Below are 15,821 nucleotides of genomic sequence, written 5' to 3' on the forward strand. Positions count from 1 at the left end.
TCAGATAAAGTGGACTTCAAGCCAAAGTTAGTCAAAAGGGATAAAGAAGGACATTTCATACTGCTTAAGGGAACCATAAATCAGGACAACATAACGATACTAAATATTTATGCCCCAAACAATGGTGCATCCCTGTACATCAAACAAATCCTTCTCAATTACAGGAATCACATAGACCACAACACAATAATTCTGGGTGACTTTAACACACTGCTGTCACCACTAGATAGATCTTCCAAACAAAAACTGAACAAAGAAACCGTAGAACTCAATAACATAATCAATAACCTAGACTTAATAGACATATATAGAATGTTCCATCCATCAACAAGCGGATTCATTTTCTTCTCAGCAGCACATGGAACCTTCTCGAAAATAGACCATATGTTATGCCACAAAGCAGCCCTTAGGAAATGCAAAAAAATAGCGATACTGCCTTGTGTTCTATCACATCATAATGGACTGAGAGTAGAAATCAATGACAAAATAAAAAACAGAAATTACTTCAACACCTGGAGATTAAATAATATGCTATTTATATTCATATATAATATGAATATATTATATTCATATATTATATATTATATTTATATATAATATATATTATATTCATATATAATATATTATATTTATATATAATATATATTATATTCATATATATATATTCATATTATAATTCATATTATATTCATATATAATATATATTATATTTATATATAATATATATTATATTCATATATAATATATATTATATTTATATATTATATTCATATATAATATATATTATATTCATATAATTATGAATTATTATGTTCATATAATATATATTATTTTCACATATAATATATATTTATATATAATATGAATGAAACATGTATAACAGAAAACATCAGGGAGGAGATAAAAAAATTCTTAGAGGTCAATGAGAACGACAATACAACATATCAAAATCTCTGGGACACTATGAAAGCGGTACTAAGAGGAAAATTCATTGCATGGAGTGCATTCCAGAAAAGAATGAAAAGTCAACAACTAAATGACCTAACAATACAGCTCAAAGCCCTAGAAAAAGAAGAACAGAATAACAGCAAAAGTAGTAGAAGACAGGAAATAATTAAAATCAGAGCTGAAATCAATGACATTGAAACAAAAGAAACAATTCAAAAAATTGACAAAACAAAAAGTTGGTTCTTTGAAAAAGTAAACAAAATAGACAAACCCTTAGCCACACTAACAAAGAGAAGTAGAGAGAAGACTCAAATTACTAAAATTCATGATGAAAAAGGAAATATCACAACAGACACCACTGAGATACATAACATAAAGAGAAGCTACTTTGAAAATCTGTATTCCAACAAAATAGAAACTACCAAAGACATTGACAAATTTCTAGAGACATATGCTCCTCCCAAACTGAACCGGAGGACATACACAATTTAAACAGGTCAATATCAAGCAATGAAATAGAAGAAACCATTAAAAATCTACCAATCAAGAAAAGCCCAGGACCAGATGGATTCTCAGCCGAGTTCTACAAGACCTTCAAAGAAGAACTTATTCCAATACTTATCAAAGTATTCCAGGAAATAGAAAAGGAGGGTACCCTACCAAACTCATTCTATGAAGCTAATATCACCCTCATATCCAAGCCAGGAAAAGACACATTTTAGACCAAGAAACCAGGAAAAGAAAATTTTAGACCAATATCCTTGATGAATATAGATGCAAAGATCCTTAACAAAATATTGGCAAACCGTATCCAAAAACATATTAAGAAAATCGTGCACCACGATCAAGTGGGGTTCATCCCTGGAATGAAAGGATGGTTTAACATCCGTAAATCAATAAACGTAATCCATCATATCAATAGACTTAAGGATAAGAATCATATGGTTATTTCAATTGACGCAGAAAAAGCGTTCGACAAAATACAACACCCCTTCATGCTCAAAACACTAGAAAAAATAGGGATAGTAGGAACATACCTGAACATTGTAAAGGCTATTTATGCTAAGCCCATGGCCAACATCATCATTAATGGAGAAAAACTGAAACCATTCCCTTTAAAAATGGGAACAAGACAGAGATGTCCTCTTTCACCACTTCTATTCAACATTGTCCTCAAAACTCTAGCCAGAGCAATTAGACAGACTAAAGAAATTAAAGGGATACGAATAGGAAAAGAGGAACTCAAGCTGTCACTATTTGCTGATGACATGATTCTATATTTAGAGGATCCAAAAAAAACTCCTCCAGAAAACTTCTAGACCTCATCAATGAATTCAGCAAAATAGCAGGCTATAAAATCAACACGCATAAATCTAAAGCATTTTTATACGCAAGCGACGAAACAACTGAAAGGGAAATGAGGAAAACAACTCCATTTGCAATAGCCTCAAAAAAAATAAATAAATAAAATGCTTGGGAATCAATCTAACCAAAGAGGTAAAAGATCTCTACAATGAAAACTACAAAACATTGAAGAAAGAAATTGAGGAAGACCTTAGAAGATGGAAAGATCTCCCATGTTCTTGGATGGGCAGAATTAATATTGTCAAAATGGCCATACTACCAAAAGTGCTATACAGATTCAATGCAATTCCAATTAAAATCCCAATGATGTACCTTACAGAAATAGAGCTGCAATTGTGAAATTCATCTGGAAGAATAAGAAACCCAGAAGAGCTAAAGCAATCCTTAGCAGGAAGAGTGAAGCTGGAGGTATTGCAACACCAGAACTTCAACTATACTACGAAGCAATAGTAACAAAAACGGCATGGTATTGGCACCAAAATAGACAGGTAGATCAATGGTACAGAATAGAGGACACAGACACGAACTCAAATAAATACAATTTTCTCATACTAGACAAAGGTGCCAAAAATATGCAATGGAGAAAAGATAGCCTCTTCAACAAATGGTGCTGGGAAAACTGGAAATCCATATGCAACAGAATGAAACTAAACCTCTATCTCTCACCCTGCACAAAAATCAACTCACAATGGATCAAGGACCTTGAAATCAGACCAGAGACCCTGCATCTTATACAAGAAAAAGTAGGTCCAAATCTTCACCTTGTTGACTTAGGATCAGACTTTCTTAACAGGACTCCCATAGCACAAGAAATAAAAGCAAGAATCAATAACTGGGATAGATTCAAACTAAATAGCTTTCTCTCAGCAAACTATCAGCAAGGCGAAGAGAGAGCCTACAGAGTGGGAGAATATCTTTGCCACTCATACTTCAGATAGAGCACTAATTTCCAGAATATATAAAGAACTCAAAAAACTCTACACCAAGAATACAAATAACCCAATCAACAAATGGACTAAGGATATGAACAGACACGTCACAGAAGAAGATCTACAAGCAATCAACAAACATATGAAAAAATGTTCACCATCTTTAGTAATAAGAGAAATGCAAATCAAAACTATACTAAGAGTCCATCTCACCCCAATTAGAATGGCGATTATGAACAATACAAGCAACAACAGGTGTTGGAGAGGATGTGGGGGAAAAGGTACATTCATACATTGCTGGTGGGGCTGCAAATTAGTGCAGCCACTCTTGAAAGCAGTGTGGAGATTCCTTAGAAAACTTGGAATGGAACCACCATTTGACCCAGCTATCCCACTCCTTGGCCTATACCCAAAGGACTTAAAATCAGCATACCACTGAGATACAGCCACATCAATGTTCATAGCTGCTCAATTCACAATAGCCAGACTGTGGAACCAAACTAGATGTCCTTCAATTGATGAATGGATAAAGAAACTGTGGTATATATATACAGTGGAATATTACTCAGCTATAAAGAATAATAAAATTATGGCATTTGCACGCAAATGGATGAAATTGGAGAATATCACGCTAAGTGAGACAAGCCAATCTCAAAAAACCAAAGGACGAATGATCTCGCTGATAAGCGGATGATGACACATAATGGAGGGTGGGAGTGGGGCAAGAATGGAGGAAGGAGGGACTGTATAGAGGTAAAAGAGGGGTGGGAGGGATGGGGGGAAGGAAAAATAACAGAATGAATCAAACATTATTACCCTATTTAAATGTATGATTACGCAAATTGTATGCTGTTACTCCATGTACAAACAGAAACAACATGTATCCCATTTGTTTACAATAAAAATAAATTAAAAAAAAAACTTTGATGTGGCTATGTCACTGTAGTATGCTGACTTTAAGTCCTTTGGATATAAACCAAGGAATGGGATGGCTGGGTCAAATGGTGGTTCCATTCCAAGTTTTCTGAGGAATTTCCACACTACTTTCCTTGCCAACATTTATTGTTGCTTGTATTCTTGATAACTGCCATTCTGATTGGAGTGAGATTTGCATTTCTCTAATTGCTAGAGATGTTGGACATTTTTTCATTTATTTGTTGATCAATTATATGTCTTCTTCTATTAAATATCTGTTCAGTTCCTTAGCCCATTTATTGATTGGGTTATTTGGGTTTTTGGTGTTAAGTTTTTTGAGTTCTTTATATATACTAGATATCAATGCTTTATCTAAGGTGCATGTGGTAAAGATTTTCTCCCAATCGGTAGGCTCTCTCTTCACATTATTGATTGTTTCTTTGGCTGATAAGAAACTTTTTAGATTGAATGCATCCCATTTATTGATTCTTGATTTAACTTCTTGGGCTTCAGGGGTTTTGTTAAGGAAGTCAGATCCTAGGTTGACATGGTGAAGATTTGGGCTTACTTTTTCTTCCAGTAGGCACAGGGTCTCTCTGTTCTAGTGCCTAAGTCTTTAAACCACTTTGAGTTGACTTTCATGCAGGGTGAGAGATAATGGTTTAATTTCATTTTGTTACATGTGGTTTTCCATTTTTCCCAGCACCATTTGTTAAATAGGCTATCTTTTCTCCAGTGAATGTTTTTGGCACGTTTGTCTAGTATGAGAACACTGTATTTATGTGGGTTTGTGTCTGTGTATTCTATTCTGTACCAGTGGTCGACGTGTCTGTTTTGGTGCCGATATCATGCTGTTTCATTACTACAGCTCTGTAGCAGTTTGAGGTCTGGTATTGTGATGCCTCCTGCTGCACTTTTCTAAGGATTGCTTTGGCTATTCTGGGTCTCTTATTTTTCCAAATGAATTTCGTGATTGCCTTTGCTAGTTCTATGAAGGATGTCGTTGGGATTTTAATAGGAATTGCATTAAATTTGTATGACGCTTTTGGTAGAATGGTCATTTTGACAATATTAATTCTGCCTATCCAGGAGCATGGGAGGTCTTTCCATATTCTAAGGTCTTCCTCAATTTCTTTCTTTAGTGTTCTCTAGTTTTCATTGTAGAGGTCTTTTACCTCTTTCGTTCGATTGATTCCCAAGTATTTTATTTTTCTTGAGGCTATTGTGAATGGGTTTCCTTAATTTGTCTTTCAGTTGATTCATTACAGATGTATAAGAATGTGTTTGATTTATGGGTATTGATTTTATATCCTGCTACTTCGCTGAATTCATTTATCAGTACTAGAATTTTTTTTTGTTGGAATTTTTTGATCTTCTAAATATAGAATTATGTCATCAGCAAATAGTGATAGTTTGAGTTCTTTATCTGTGTGTATACCTTTAATTTCTTTCTTCTGTCTAATTGCTCTGGCTGAAGTTTCAAGGACAATGTTGAATAAAAAGTGGTGAAAGAGAGCATCCTTGTCTTGTTCCAGTTTTTAGAGAGAATGCTTTCAATTTTTCTCCATTTAGAATGATGTTGGCCTTGGGTTTAGCATATAAGGCTTTTATGTTGTTGAGGTATGTTCCTACTATCCCTAATTTTCCTAGTGTTTTGAACATGAAGGGGTGCTGTATTTGGTCAAATGCTTTTACTGCATCTATTGAGATGATCATATGATTCTTGTTTTTAAGTATATTAATATGATGAATTATGTTTATTGTAATTTCTGTATGTTGAACCAACCCTGCATCCCTAGGATGACCCACTTGATCATGGTGCACTCTCTTTTTAATAAATTTTTGTATGTGATTTGCCAGAATTTTATTGGGAATTTTTGCATCTATGTTCATCAGGGATAATGATCTGAAGTTTTCATTCCTTGATGTGTCTTTGTCTGGTGTTGGTATCGGGGTGATATTAGTTTCATAGAATGAGTTTGGAAGGGTTCCCTACTTTTCTAGTTCATGGAATAATTTGAGGAGTACTGGTGTTAATTCTTTGAAGATCTTGTAGAACTCGCCTGAGAATCCGTCTGATCCTGGGCTTTTCTTAATTGATAAGCTTTTTTTTTTTTTTTTTTTTTTGGGTGCTGGGGATCGAACCCAGGGCCTTGTGCTTGCAAGGCAAGCACTCTACCGACTGAGCTATCTCCCCAGCCCCTTGATAAGCTTTTGATGGTGTTTTCCATTTCATTACTTGAAAACTGTTCTGTTGAAATTGTGTATGACCTCCTGATTCAGTTTAGGTAGGTCATATGTCTCTAGAAATTTGTCGATGTCTTCAATATTTTCTATTTTATTGGAGTATAAATTTTCAAAATAGTTTCTAATTATCTTCTTTTAGTTGTGTCCATTGTGATATTTCCTTTTTCATAACATGTTTTAGTAATTTGAGTTTTCTCTTTCTCTTCCTTAGTGTGGATAGGGGTTATTGATTTTTTTCAAAAAACCAACTTTTTGTCAATTTTTTCAATTGTTTCTTTTGTTTCAATTTCATTGATTTCAGCTCTGATTTTAATTATTCCCTGTCTTCTACTGTTTTTGGTGTTGATTTGTTCTTCGTTTTCTAGGGCTTTGAGATGTAATGTGAGGTCATTTATTTGCTGATTTTTTTTATTCTTTTAATAAATGAGCACAATGCAAAAAAAAAAAAAAAAAGTTCCTCTTAGTACTGCCTTCATAGTGTCCCAGAGATTTTGGTATGTTGACTTCTTCTACTACCCATTCATCATTCAATAGTGTATTATTTCATTTCCATTCGTTAAAGTAGCTTCTATTTTTTATTTTATCATTGATTTCTAATTTCAGTTCATTACAATCTGATAGAATGCAGGGTATTATCTCCATTTTTTGTATTTACTAAGAGTTGCTTTGTGGCATAAGATATGATCTATTTTAGAGAAGGATCCATGAAGCACTTTTTCTAACGTGCTTTTACAGACTTGAACTGAAGTGCATCATAGTCAAACCAGGTGAGCAAGGCAGGATAACATTTCTTGCCAATTCCATAGATCTGAAGACTGAGACTCAGAGGGTTAAGGGACCTGACTGAGGTCACAGAGCTAGTTACAAACTGAACCAGTACTCTAGTTTGGCCTCTGGTTGCTTGAAAAAGGTATTTCCCCCCATTATGCTGCCTTTCTAGACTGTCCACCGACATGGTTCTTCCATCACTTAGTGCCTTTCAACTCCGGCCTCTCAACATTGGGGAGGAAGGTCTGAGAGGCAAGTCTTGGCTGAACCTGCATCCTCACCCAACAATGGATATAGAACCAATCTCGGGGTCCCATCTCCAACACAAAGAATCCAGCTGCTCTTTTTACTCCAGCCTGAAATAGAAAGGGGATGCCAGTCACACCCAAGGTGTGAACTTAAGATCAGGTTGGTTAGTTTCTCCATTTATAAGAAAAACTCCATTTATAAGAAACTGAAACAGAAACAAGATGGTTTGTGTATATATGTGTGCATGTGTGTTCCTTGCTTATGGGGACAAGAGGGAGGGACAATGAGCCAGGACAAGAAGTGTGGAGGTTGCTGGTCAGTCCTCTGGCACATAACACCTCTTCTTAAGCAGTATGTGGGCAAGTGTGTGGGAGGCTGGCTGTGTCACAGCTGTGTGTTCACATTTGCCTCAGTATTGTGTATTGTGTTTGTGGGAGGGTCTAGCAGTGGGTGGAAATATCTTTGTATCTCCTTTGTATTTAGTACCTGAAAAAAATATTTATGGGGTTGGGGTGTAGCTCAGTGGTACAGTACTTGCCTAGCATGTGCAAGGCCCTGAGTTCAATTCCCAACACACACACACACACACACACACACACACACACACACACAGTATCTTGTCTTTTCTGTAACCCCATACTTCCGTATTTTGGTTTTTTAATAGTTATCTGTCAGGAAAAACAGAGGAAACAACTGATGGGATTTTCCTCCTGGGAATGGGACTGAAGGTCTCAGGACTCTGCATCTCTCTTGTTCTATCTGAACTTTTTTTGTCATGTATCTGTATTATTTTCATAATAACATGAAGAGGAAATTATTAGTATCACTGGTGAGCAACATGTGTGTGCCCATGTTCCTGAAGAAATTGCTTCTCTCTACCTGCTTATTCTATAGTTGAGCAGATTGTGAAATGTTGTTAAATGTGTACTTTCACTTAATCCACTTAACAAAATATTTGACAAATGTTTTCTCTGTGCCAGGCACAGTTCTATAAGTCAGGCATACAGTGAAGATGAAAACAAAGGGATAACAAATCCTACCCTCCTGGGGAATTACATTCTACCGGGTATAGAAAGACACACAACAAAATTAAATCATCGTACACGAAGAAGGGAAGGCAGAAAAGGCTGATAGGCGGTGTTGGAGGTGAGAAGCTGCCATATTGAATAGGGTGGCCTGGAAAGCTGACGTGTGAACACAGATTTGAAGGAGGAAAAGACTTGAAGGTGGTAGAGGGAGCCAGAAATCCAAATGGCAGGCCAGAGTCCTGGGCAGCGGGAACAGCAAATGCAAAGGCTGTGAGGCAAGGGTATGGCTCGCCCACTAGAGGAGCAGCCCGCAAGCTAGCGAGGCTGCAGAAAACTTGGTCAGGGTAATGGCAGCTGGAATTAGGAAGACAGTGGGTGACCAGAGCATGTGGAACCCTGTGGGCCTCTCGGTTTTTACCCCAACTGAGCCGGGAGGGTCGCCATCCTCAGTCTGTTCACTTGTGTTCACTCTGCTGCGTGGCGACCACCGCGGTGGGGCAGGCGGAGGGCTGCCGGGGCGGGGCGCTGTGGAGGGAGGGGGTGGAGCCTGGCGGGGGTGGTGGGCGTCAGATCCTAGAAATATTTGGGAGAACCCACCGCAGTGGCCCATGAATTGGGTGGGGGGTTTGAGAAAAAGGAAACAGTCCAGAAGGGCCCAGGGGGGTGGATTCCCAAGAGGGCCTAGCGGGGTCCTCCCCCTCGCGACCCCCTCGTCCCTTTTTCCAGGGTCACGTGGTCGCGGCAGGCGCCCCCTGGCGCGGGAAGCGGCGCGCGGCGGCGGCGATGGCGGCGGCCGGGGCGCGGGGGCGCGGGGAGCCGGTGGAGCCGGGCGCGCCAGGCCGCAGGGCCTTGTACTTCTGCGGGAGCATCCGTGGCGGACGCGAGGACCGGGCGTTGTACGCGCGGATCGTGTCCCGGCTGCGACGCTTCGGGGCGGTGCTCACCGAGCACATGGCGGCGGCCGAGCTGGGCGCACGTGGTAAGGCGGCGGCGCGGGCTGCGGGGAGGGAGGCCTGCGGACCGGCTGGCGAGGGAGAGGCCTGGCCCCCGCCTCTTATGGCAACTGCACGCCCCACCCTCCTGCCCAGCGCTCGGTCCAGCGTCCCCACCCTAGAAGGAACCCGGGCGGGCGCAGGCCGCGTCTGCCCCAGTACACTGAGGGTGAGACACTAGTCAAGCATTGGGCTCTCTTACCTTCGGTCCCTTGAACTCTCTTCAGCCCCCTTCAGGGGCGCTTTTGGCGGAGAGCTGAAGGAAGATGAATTGGGCCACTTCTCCAGGCTCATGTCCCACCTCACTGCTGACATCCTCTCTCCCACCCAAAAGGAAGTTTATCATCCTGCCTCCTCGCTTTTTGTCTAAGTTATCAGCCCTCTCTTTGACCCGATAGACCCCACTTTTCTCGACAACCCTCTCCTGAACCACCTTCAGCCTGAAAGTCTTCTGTTCAGGCTGTTAGTTACCAAGGTGATCCTGACTGAAAGATCCTGGCTGCTGATCTTTCTAAAGCCAAGCTTTGATACGTTGGTCTGGAAGCTCACCATCCTTCCAGTTTGTTCCTTCTGCTCAGAAAATTTTTAGTGGTTACACCTTGCCCTACCCAAGAGCAAGTCCATGATTTGTGGGACCTAATGCAATTCTGGGAGACCTCTTTTAAAAAACAAAAATCACAAAATTGATAGGGAATTAGAAAAGGCTTGTGCAAGTGAGGAACCCTTCAGCTCAAGGTCCACTAGTTCTATAGGATCTAGTTGTGTGGTAGTTCTGGAACTTCAGTGTGCTGAAGTATCATCAGGGAGTTGGTTTAAAATGTAATCTATCAATCCCCAGCACCAAAAAAAGTAGTCTGATTACCTGAGATAAAGCCTTTGAATCCATGTTTTAAACAAGGTGTCCAGTGGTTCTGCTCTGATGCCTGTAGATATGAGCCTCACCATCCTGAAGGATAGTATTTAATCAAGCTGGAAGCAGTAGTCCTTACCCTCTGTGCCCATTAACTTTTCCCTAATCACTTGGCTCCACAATGAGTTAGTCCTTCCTGTATTTTCATCTGCCTTAATCACACATTGCCACCTTGCACAGAGTTGATTTTTTTTTTTTTTGGTAGCTGTTCACCCCTTTGATGGGCTCCTTGTGTTGGGGACAAGCCCTTGAAGGTCATCTATACTAGTCTCCCTCCTAGAGTAGGGTGGACATGGAGGCATCAAGGGCAGCAGAGAGGTACTGTGAGCCACGGTGGGGAGCATCCTTGACCAGCTTTCCTTTAACCATAGGAGAAGAGGCTGCTGGGGGTGACAGGCTCATCCATGAGCGCGACTTGGCCTGGCTGCAGCAGGCAGATGGTGAGTGGCTCTCCCTTCCACCTACAAGCTTCCCTGGGATGTTAACTTCCCTGGGACATCCCTGGCCTCCACACCTAGAAGCAATCTAGAGTTCCTCCTCACCACAGACACACTGTTATCCTTTGCTTACAAGCCCAAGGGCCCCAAGTATTAAGCCCTAGTCTCACATTTCTTCCAGTGGTCGTGGCTGAAGTGACACAGCCATCCTTGGGTGTAGGCTATGAGCTAGGCCGGGCCGTGGCCCTCAATAAGCAAATCCTGTGCCTGTTTCGCCCACAGTCTGGACGAGGTGAGTACCCCAAGCCCTAGATGGCCACCCCATCCCTCCCCAGCTTTCTACAGGTCCAGCCTCAGCTCCTTCCTTAGTGAGCTCTGAGCTCAGTGGGTTAGGGCAGGAAACAGAGTTGTGGGCTTTAGAAGGGAGGTAGCTTCACTTTCCCTTCCTTCCCCAGTGCTTTCAGCCATGATCCGGGGAGCAGCAGATGGCTCAAGGTTCCAAGTGTGGGACTACGAAGAGGGAGAGGTAGAAGCCATTCTGGATCGATACTTTGAGGCTGATCCTCCCGAGCAGATGGCTGCCTCTGATGACCCAACTGCCTGACTTAAGCCCACTTTCTTAAAACCTTCTGACCCCTGAAACTGCTGTAGTTATCATTCCTGCCTTTTAGCCCAGTAGCAAGCAAATTAAAAGGATTGTTTAAAATTCTATGGTTATGTCTGTATTGTGGTTGGGATGGGACAGGTCCTCAGCCATACCCCTTTCCCACCCCATTTCACTTTAAGGTATAGAGAGATCCTTTAAAAGTTTATAGTTCCCTAAGAGGAGGATACCTCCTTCTGTTCTTGGAGGAAGGCTATCCTCGGGGCTGGCCCATCTCTTCTGAAGTTGGGCTGGGTCTGTACCTGACCCTGGACCATGTGAACCTCACTTCCCTTTATCAGCTTAGACCAAATGGATCTACTTTGGGCCTGAGGACAGAACAGTCTGGAGGTCTAGAGAAAACAGTTAAGGAGGGGATTTGGCTGGCTGTATGAGGGGGACAGTGGGAGCTGAAGCTGGCTGCCCTGGGGAAGCTATCCAGCCTGCTTCCAGAGAAGTATGTGAAAAAAAGTTTATTCAGTAAACAGAAGAGGGTGCTGCAGACACTGGGAATCCCCTCACCACAACAGTGGGAAGAGATGAACTCTCCATCCCCACAGCCCCATGATTCTGGTGGCACAGCTCCAGGAGTCTCCTGGATCCTGCCCCTCAGTCATAGGCTTCATCATCGTCCTCCTCATCACCAAAGAAGAAAGTCTCTCGATCCAGGTTTTCAGATTCCTCATCATAGAAAAGGCTGTCATTGTCCAGCTCCTCATCAAACTCATCTTGCTGCCACTCAGGCACATCATCCTCATCATCTTCCTCCTCTTCTTCTTCCTCCTCATCCTCTGCCTCCAGCCCAGAGGAATCTTGGGGCCTAGGGAAAGCCATTGGACTGAGCACAGAGAAGCGTGACATTTCCCACTGTCCCTCTAGGGCTCCGTCTGCCCTACTCACTGATTGTCAGGTACGTTGGATCCTCTTGCCTCCCGGGCCTCTACTGATGGACTCTGGAGACCAACCCGGAAATCCTGGCAGAAGCAGGAGAGCAGAGGACATCTGGCCTTGTGCCCAGCATTTTTTCAGCTAATGTTTTCTGAGGGCCAGGCTCCTGCTATGAGTACTCCCTCCTCTTACCATGGCCCTTCACATGCGAATGCCTTTGTGCAATTTAACTGGCTGAGAGTCTCCAGAGATACAAGAAACAAGGGTGGGAAATCCCACCTGTGGCTCAATCAGCTTTCAATGTGTGTTTTGTGTATTCTCCCCAAGTTACTTACCAGTCAGTAAACAACCTGAAGGCAGGGTTCATGATGCAGGTAAACACATACATGTTAAAACTGCAAAGAATCTTACAGGTTCCTTACCCCAGTGATCCTCACCCTCTGGTTCTCACTTGTGAGATTCTGAATCTCCATCTGGGAAGTATAGTCTGAGTAATTCTGATGGGTGCCCTAGCTAAAAGTCCTTGATGGTGGGAAAACCAACCACTGTTCTGTAGGAAAACCCAGGGGTTAAAAAATAGGGACTGGGGTTGGGGTTGTGGCTCAGTGGTAGAGAGAGCACTTGCCTAGCAATGCATGAGGCACTGGGTTCGATTCCCAGCACCACATATAAATAAAATAAAAAGGTCCATCCACAAAAGAATGAATTATACCCCTTTAAAAACAAACAAACAAACAGGGACTGGCAGCAGGGCTGGACATCTGCCCAGGCCTCCTAACATCCGTTCATCCTCCTCACTGCCTTTCCTCTTGTGACTCAACCCTGGGCAGGGCTGTGCCCAGCATAGGTGGCCCCTGATCTTGTCAAGTGCAGGGACACAAGTGGCCAGCAGGAGAGGTACCTGGGTGGAATGCTGCAGGATGGCTAGCAGCCTCTCCTGAATCCGCCGCAGCAGCTCCATGCCTGTGTTGAGACAATCAGTCCGCAGGAGGCGCAGAGAAGAGGCCAGGTCTTGGCAGCGCAGCAGGGTCTCCTCTGCAGGGGGCAGGTACAGGGGCTTGCTTCCTTTTCCTATTCTCACCCACTCCTTCCTTCCACAAACACCTGTGGAACATCTACCAGGTGCCAGGCATGGCTCTAGACACTCAGAGCTTACATGCCAGTAACACAGTACAGACCAGGATCAACCCATCAGGTGCACATCTGCCCTTGGCCCCTATAGCATGGGACTTTAGACCTGAGGGTGAGAGGCTATGCAGAATGAAGAAGACAGGGACAGAGTGAAGATGAGGGCAGTGTTATCTGACTGGTTGGGCATGAGATACTCAGGAAGAGGGAAGAGGCAGACAGGACTGAGGGAGGCCCAGCTCACCAAGGAGGATCTGCAGGGCGTTGGTGTGCAGCTCCAGGTTCTCTGTCTGCTGCTCCACCACATCCATGTACTCTGTGTCCTGGCTGTAGAAGCTGTACACACAGGCATAGGCCAGCACCTAGGGGAGCCCCAGTCAGCTCTCTCTGCCTGAGGCCTGGCACTTCCACCCACTCCATCCAGACAAGTCAGATAAAAGCACCCCAAGCCCACCAGGCCCCTTTGGCACACCTTCCCCCACCACTACCACCTTTCGAGCTTGCTCAAGGCCTCGGCAGGCATCAGTGAGGAATGTGAAGGATCTGGGCGGGGGCACCTCATGGATGGCAGAGACTCGATTCCGCAAGTTCACAGCAAACTCCTGTGTGAGGAAGGTGCTCAGCGCAGCTCCCCGTGCAGTCACCCCAGCCTTCTGGCCTCACCCATCCACCCACCCGTTTCCTCCTTGCTTACCCGGGCCTGGTGATGGAAAGTACACCGCTCATTATAGTCCTGAAACCGCTTCTCCTGACGAGCTGCTTTGCTTACCTGGTGAGAACACGTAGGGGGCTGTTGAATGCTTTGTTCCAACAGGATGGAGTTAATAATTAGAACAGCCACTATCCATTAAGGCCCTTCTGCATTATACACTGGTGATTTTCATTTAAACCAAAGGCATGTCATATTACCTCCTTCTACAAGTGGGGGCTTTGAGGCTTGCCCAGAGCCATACACTTAGAGGGAAGCAGGATGACTTGTGCCCTACTCTGCTATGCAGTGGCACCTGCTAAGAATTCCCTGTCCTCAGGCTCTTTGTGGCCACTTGAGAGTGGGAAGTCTTATTCTGAAGATAAAGGCCCTTGAGAACAAGCCTCCCAGTACAGAATTCCCAATGCCTGGAGGCCCTGGTGACTTGTGTCCTCCCTGCCACTGAGTCCCAACTGCAGTCACCCTATTCTAGACACACAGCCCTCTTAACCTGGGGCCAGCAGCAGTAGCCCCTCCTGATGTTCTCTACCTTCTGGGGTACCCCAGTCCCTTACCATGGCAGAGCAGTTGTAATAGTCTTTGTGATTTGGCTTCCAGGACTTGAGGCAGCGCCAGCAGAATCCATGGTTACATTTGGCACAGGTCATGCTATGGAAAAAGCTAGCTTGTCAGAGGGTGCCTGCCTCTGAACAGGGGTGTGCCAGGACTACCAAGTGCTTGGACACACCACTGACAATGCCCTGGGCCTCTGCCTTGTAGTTACCTACATCTTACCGAACCCTGCTGAATGCACCCTTGCTTTTGAATTTGCCCACAGCATGGACTTCAAAGTGAGAAAAGGAAAATGAAGACCTAGGAAGTCACTCTGGGAGTGCCAAGTGAGGGGTGGTTCATTTGCTGAGCTTTACAACAGGCTTCACCATCCCCTCCTTACTGCCAGGCCTCCCCACCTGTCCCTTGCCCTCTGATTCCCCAGTGCCCACAATACCCCCTTCTTACTGCAGGCACCCCTCGTTCTTCTCAATAGGAGCCTGACAGCTGGGACAGCGTTTGGAGATGAGCTTGGCCAGGTGCTTGCTCTGGGCCTCCACACTCATGCCATCGTAGTAACCACCATCATCAACCCACTGAGACATGTGACCACAGCTGGCAGGGTAGTGTGCCTAGAGCAGAAGGGAGGGGTGAGGACACAGCTGAGCTCTGACAGCATGGCCCTGCTGGTGTGCCTTGGGAGAGGGAGTGAGAAGACAGGTCACATTTGGAAGACTACAGGAAGGTGTACAGAGTTCAATAATTTGCAGAGAATGAGGAAGGACAAGTCACAGTCTGTGTGGGCAGGGGTGCTGAGCAGGGAAGGAGTGGGAATACTTGCTCAGGGGCAGGGCAGGGGTAGGGCAGCCACCTCAGGGAAGCTACAGTTGAAGCAGGAGGCCCAGCCGCACTTGGAGCAGGTGGTCCCACAGCCCAGGCCCTGGCGGCACAGGATGCGGTCACAGCCCTGAGGGTTGGTGCACCAGGTCAGGTTGGAACAGCTCTCCACATAGCCACGCAGGAGGGCCTTCTGGTACTGTAAGGCCACAGGTGCCACAATGTGAGGACATGGCTCTCCAGGATGCCAACCTCCAGGCTCATAGCACCCCACAGGTCAATACATTCCAGGAGGCC

At 44.0% G+C, this 15,821-nt stretch overlaps 2 protein-coding genes across 2 annotated transcripts in view; one reads left to right on the forward strand and one right to left on the reverse strand.

The window, feature by feature from the left end:
* Positions 1-9,116: 9,116 nt before the first annotated feature.
* On the forward strand, positions 9,117-11,476 carry Dnph1 (2'-deoxynucleoside 5'-phosphate N-hydrolase 1). Its single transcript, XM_047559495.1, has 4 exons — positions 9,117-9,428; positions 10,723-10,791; positions 10,970-11,080; positions 11,244-11,476. The coding sequence occupies exons 1-4, from the start codon at positions 9,233-9,235 to the stop codon at positions 11,390-11,392; spliced, it is 525 nt and encodes a 174-aa protein (XP_047415451.1). The 5' UTR covers positions 9,117-9,232; the 3' UTR covers positions 11,393-11,476.
* A 413-nt stretch (positions 11,477-11,889) lies between these two features.
* The window catches only part of Cul9 (cullin 9), a 34,606-nt gene continuing 30,674 nt past the window's right edge, over positions 11,890-15,821 (reverse strand). Inside the window, 9 exon segments of the mRNA XM_047558279.1 lie at positions 11,890-12,251; positions 12,332-12,405; positions 13,221-13,354; positions 13,692-13,809; positions 13,939-14,049; positions 14,142-14,216; positions 14,711-14,804; positions 15,156-15,319; positions 15,559-15,723. Coding sequence (XP_047414235.1) covers positions 12,041-12,251; positions 12,332-12,405; positions 13,221-13,354; positions 13,692-13,809; positions 13,939-14,049; positions 14,142-14,216; positions 14,711-14,804; positions 15,156-15,319; positions 15,559-15,723 — 1,146 coding nt within the window. The 3' untranslated portion in view covers positions 11,890-12,040.

This window comes from Sciurus carolinensis, chromosome 7, assembly GCF_902686445.1.
Source record: "Sciurus carolinensis chromosome 7, mSciCar1.2, whole genome shotgun sequence".
In the NCBI taxonomy this organism is placed as follows: domain Eukaryota; kingdom Metazoa; phylum Chordata; class Mammalia; order Rodentia; family Sciuridae; genus Sciurus; species Sciurus carolinensis.

Excerpts from the sequence above, each read along its gene's own strand:
- Dnph1 (XM_047559495.1), top strand. The coding sequence starts at position 9,233 with ATGGCGGCGGCCGGGGCGCGGGGGCGCGGGGAGCCGGTGGAGCCGGGC. Across the intron at positions 9,429-10,722 it reads GGCCGAGCTGGGCGCACGTG|GAGAAGAGGCTGCTGGGGGT; the intron begins GTAAGGCGGCGG and ends CTTTAACCATAG. Across the intron at positions 10,792-10,969 it reads CTGGCTGCAGCAGGCAGATG|TGGTCGTGGCTGAAGTGACA; the intron begins GTGAGTGGCTCT and ends CATTTCTTCCAG.